We start from the raw sequence: 3,960 nt of genomic DNA on the forward strand, positions 1-3,960 counted from the left end.
TAGGATATTTTATGGGAGTGACCACCAGCATGCAAATCTGACACCTGATCCTGAACACTTGATTATGTGCGAAAATTCGAACCGATTCTCAGATGAGCAATGAAACTTCCACAAGCACTTAGCAAACACTGATCCCTGACAACGTGAAGATGGAGAGGGTACGAGTCGTGCCAAAGCCGAATGGTGAAAAACCCCCTTCGCCGTGTATTGCACGAGGCTCAAATAGCTACTGCGGCATCAGTAACCATAAATAAGCCTGTGTGCTTCATTAGAGGTTCCAAACGGAAGCTCATCAGAATCAGCATGTGAGCTATGAGGCCAGACACATCCATTAGGGATTTCCAGCCTCCGGAGAGGCTAACTCATTTTTTGGGGTCAGGGACAGTGAAGGTCCAGCTCGGTATACAGTACCAGGACCAGAACTATAGATCAAATCACAGAAAGAGAGACAACTAAATTTACTGTAAGACTGACATAAAGAGATGATTGAGGAAATAACAGTGAATACCAGACTCTGCTTAGCATAAATATTCAAGTACAAAGAACAAAATAACGTATGATGTCGGCAGAACTAGTAGTATGATCAATTATCATAGCAACTTAACAGCCTTAATGCTCTTATAATAATATATGTACAAAGCATTTGCAATGATATATACTATAATACATATACTGTCTAAAACATGAACATAGGAATAAGTGAATAAGGTTGAACACCCTTCAGTCAAGAGGATGTGTACTTAGAAAATCAACAAAACATATAATTTGACTACGCGTGCCCAAACTTTTGCATATGACTGTACTGGGTCTTGCTTGGATGTGTGGTTCTAGGAAAAAACCTGAATTCCTAGAGAGGCTTTACGTTATGTGGGGGTTACTTTAAAAAGGTTCTCTATACTCGTACATCTCATTTACAAAAATATTCTATGGAATAGAACGCTTTTAGGAACCCTAATTTATGAGACTGTATGTACATAACGTATATAATTACATATAATATACATATATACTATGCTATGCATTATACTATACGAATAATGAAATTAAATGCATATTTACAATCTCTTAAAACAAGAGAACAAATTGATGGTGAGGGGTTGTGTTGGTTAATTAAGGCACCAATTCTGGATCGCTCTTTCAAATCTCTTGCGATCCGTTTGATTTCCCTGGCACCATATCATGTTGCCGGACTTTCAACAGTGGCCTGACGCCGTTCCTTGAACAAAACTGGCCCCCAAATCCCCAGGAGATGGGGGGGAATGGACAGAGATGTAAAGTTTAGATGTGCGGCAACAGCTAAACGCGGGGTCGGGTTTCTCCGGGCCCTCTGCTATATTTAACCTAGTGATCTAACACGAGGCAGAGGGTTTAAATGCCACCCCTGCAGTTGGTGTTGGAGCAGTTGTCGCCCACAGATCTTCCTCGGCACGAGCTCAGGGATACACCACCAGGCAGGACCTAGAACGAGAACAGGCGAGAGAGGAGGGCAAGAAGAGAAAGCTGGGTGGAATCTACGTTAACTCAAGCCTTAAGATGGAGCTTTTCGAGACCAACCCGTACTTCTTCCCAGACCAGAGGTTTTACGAAGGGGGTGACAACTACTTTTCAGGTTCGAGGCTGACAGGAGGTTTTGACCAAGCAGGATACCAAGACAGGAGCTCCATGGTCGGGCTTTGCGGGGATAGCAGGCTGCTGTCTGGCGGCGTTGGGCTGGAGGACAAGCCATCCCCAACATCTACTGTAGGTCTTTCGCTCTCGCCAACCCAAGAACAGCAGCACTGCCCGGGTCAGTGCCTGCCCTGGGCCTGCAAAGTGTGCAAGCGCAAGTCGGTGACCATGGATCGGCGGCGGGCGGCCACGCTGCGTGAGAAGCGGAGGCTCAAGAAGGTGAATGAGGCCTTCGAGGCACTCAAGCGCAGCACACTGATGAACCCCAACCAGAGGCTGCCCAAGGTGGAAATCTTGAGGAGCGCCATCCAGTACATTGAGAGGCTGCAGGCGCTGGTCAGTTCCCTCAACCAGCAGGAACATGAGCAGGCTGGACTGCACTACAGGGGCACAGCCCCGCAGAGGGTGAGTACAGCTGGGATTGAAGCTGGAGTGGGTGGGGGAGAGGGGCGTGTAAGGCAAAGAGCTGTAGTTCATTGGCAAAGCGAGTAAATGTCAAGATGAGTAAATGAACACAATTCAAGAAAATCTATGTTCTGTTGATGGATAGCTGTAAAGGAAAGCTCACACTGGAATCACATGCTATTCAAAATTCACATTCTATACAATCTAACACACAAATAAACGTATTGAAATGTAATCACCATCGAGGTAATTGAAAGCAAAAATCACCTGCTTTGAGAATATTTACTTTAATACAATTAGGCTTGATTTTTTAGCTTTGGTGAAAGTTTTACACTGTGTACAGAAAAACTAGACAGTTCCTCGTGGTGCCTGAAACACAGCTTGCCTACCATTAAGTTGTTTTGTTTGTATATGGGTGGGACAGAGTTGAGATTGACAACTGTGTGTGTGTGTTTGTGTGTGTGTGTTAAGGTGTCCTCCTCAAGTGAGCAGGGGTCTGGGAGCACCTGCTGTAGCAGTCCAGAGTGGAGCAGTGCATCTGAGCACTGCGCCCCAGCCTACAACTCCACTCATGAAGGTAAGAGCAGAAATCCATCATTCACACAGTGAAATGCTGATCAAAATGCTGTTTTGCGGTCAATAAATTAGAACCCTCATAGCAATCTCAAGCTTCATAAGACATACTGACCAAGACAAGTTTGGAATATTAGACCTCAAAAGTTCTTACCTCCTTGTTTCCTCCAGATCTCCTCAATGAAGATTCTTCTGAGCAAGCCAACTTGAGATCCCTGACATCCATCGTGGACAGCATCACAGGCACAGAGGCTACACCAGTCACTTACTCAGTAGACATTACCAAATGAAAAAGAAATGGGGTGAAGAAATGTCGGAAATTGCCCCATTAGGACGTCCAGGTCCAGAAAACCTATAACGGCAGCACTACCTACGACACTGAGGCCGAGAAACTACAAGAAAACCACAAAAAAACAAAAAAACAAAACCGACCCCCTGGGGTTCCATTTCCAAGCAAAATTTAGTGGTCCATAACAAATATTTCCAATTTTTTCTTATCTTTGGAAGGATGCAGGCTAGCTAGTCTAGACCTAAGACAGGAGTAGCAAAGGCAAACTCATGCTGAAACCTTTCCTTGATTGTTCTTGTTTCTTGCATTCTTTTGCGTGTGTGTTATGCTTACCAACAAATATTCGTTTGTGGGGCCAATGTTTTATGACAGTTTTGACCAATATTTGCTTAATTTAAACTAGTTCCAAAATGCCATGTAAATACGTTCCTATTTTCTACAGAGTGTTTGTTTGTTTTTTTTGTTTTGTTTTCTATTTTATTTTCTATTTTTTTGTTTGTTTTGTGTTTGGAATAATTTATTTGAACTTTTATAATAAAGATTGTTGTGTATTTGTACATTTGTACATTTTCTCATATATTCTTCCTGGATGGAAAAATAGCATTCAAAATTGTGCCCAAAAATGAAAAGATCAATTGGAAAATTATTACATAGTTAAATATTTATTTCAAATATTTATATATTTCATTTTTTTCTTGTTTTATACATTTACAGTGAAAGAAAAAGAAAAAAGAGGCTAACATAACCTCGACAGCACCTACTAGGAAAAAAAAATCTCCCTCCGAAAGCAAGAAAAAAACTCTCACTTTAACAGACTTAAGCCACATGCCTCATGTGAAATCTGAAAGAACTACTGTATACATCATTCTGTACACAAATGAACTATTTACACTGACATTTAAACCTACACACATGCACACAGATTGAAATATGAGAAAGAGCCAGAGAGAGAGAGAAAGAGAGAGAGCGAGAGAGAGAGAGAGAGAGAGAGAGAGAGAGAGAGAGAGCTGCACCTGTCTTACACT

The 3,960-nt window shown here is 42.3% G+C and overlaps 1 protein-coding gene across 1 annotated transcript; it reads left to right on the forward strand.

Annotated features, from left to right (window-relative positions):
• Positions 1 to 1,379: 1,379 nt before the first annotated feature.
• On the forward strand, positions 1,380 to 3,060 carry myog (myogenin). The gene is made up of 3 exons (XM_036560097.1): positions 1,380 to 2,073; positions 2,545 to 2,650; positions 2,818 to 3,060. The coding sequence occupies exons 1-3, from the start codon at positions 1,534 to 1,536 to the stop codon at positions 2,934 to 2,936; spliced, it is 765 nt and encodes a 254-aa protein (XP_036415990.1). The 5' UTR covers positions 1,380 to 1,533; the 3' UTR covers positions 2,937 to 3,060.
• The last annotated feature ends 900 nt before the right edge of the window (positions 3,061 to 3,960 follow it).

The sequence above is a fragment of the Colossoma macropomum genome, unplaced genomic scaffold (genome assembly GCF_904425465.1).
Source record: "Colossoma macropomum unplaced genomic scaffold, Colossoma_macropomum, whole genome shotgun sequence".
In the NCBI taxonomy this organism is placed as follows: domain Eukaryota; kingdom Metazoa; phylum Chordata; class Actinopteri; order Characiformes; family Serrasalmidae; genus Colossoma; species Colossoma macropomum.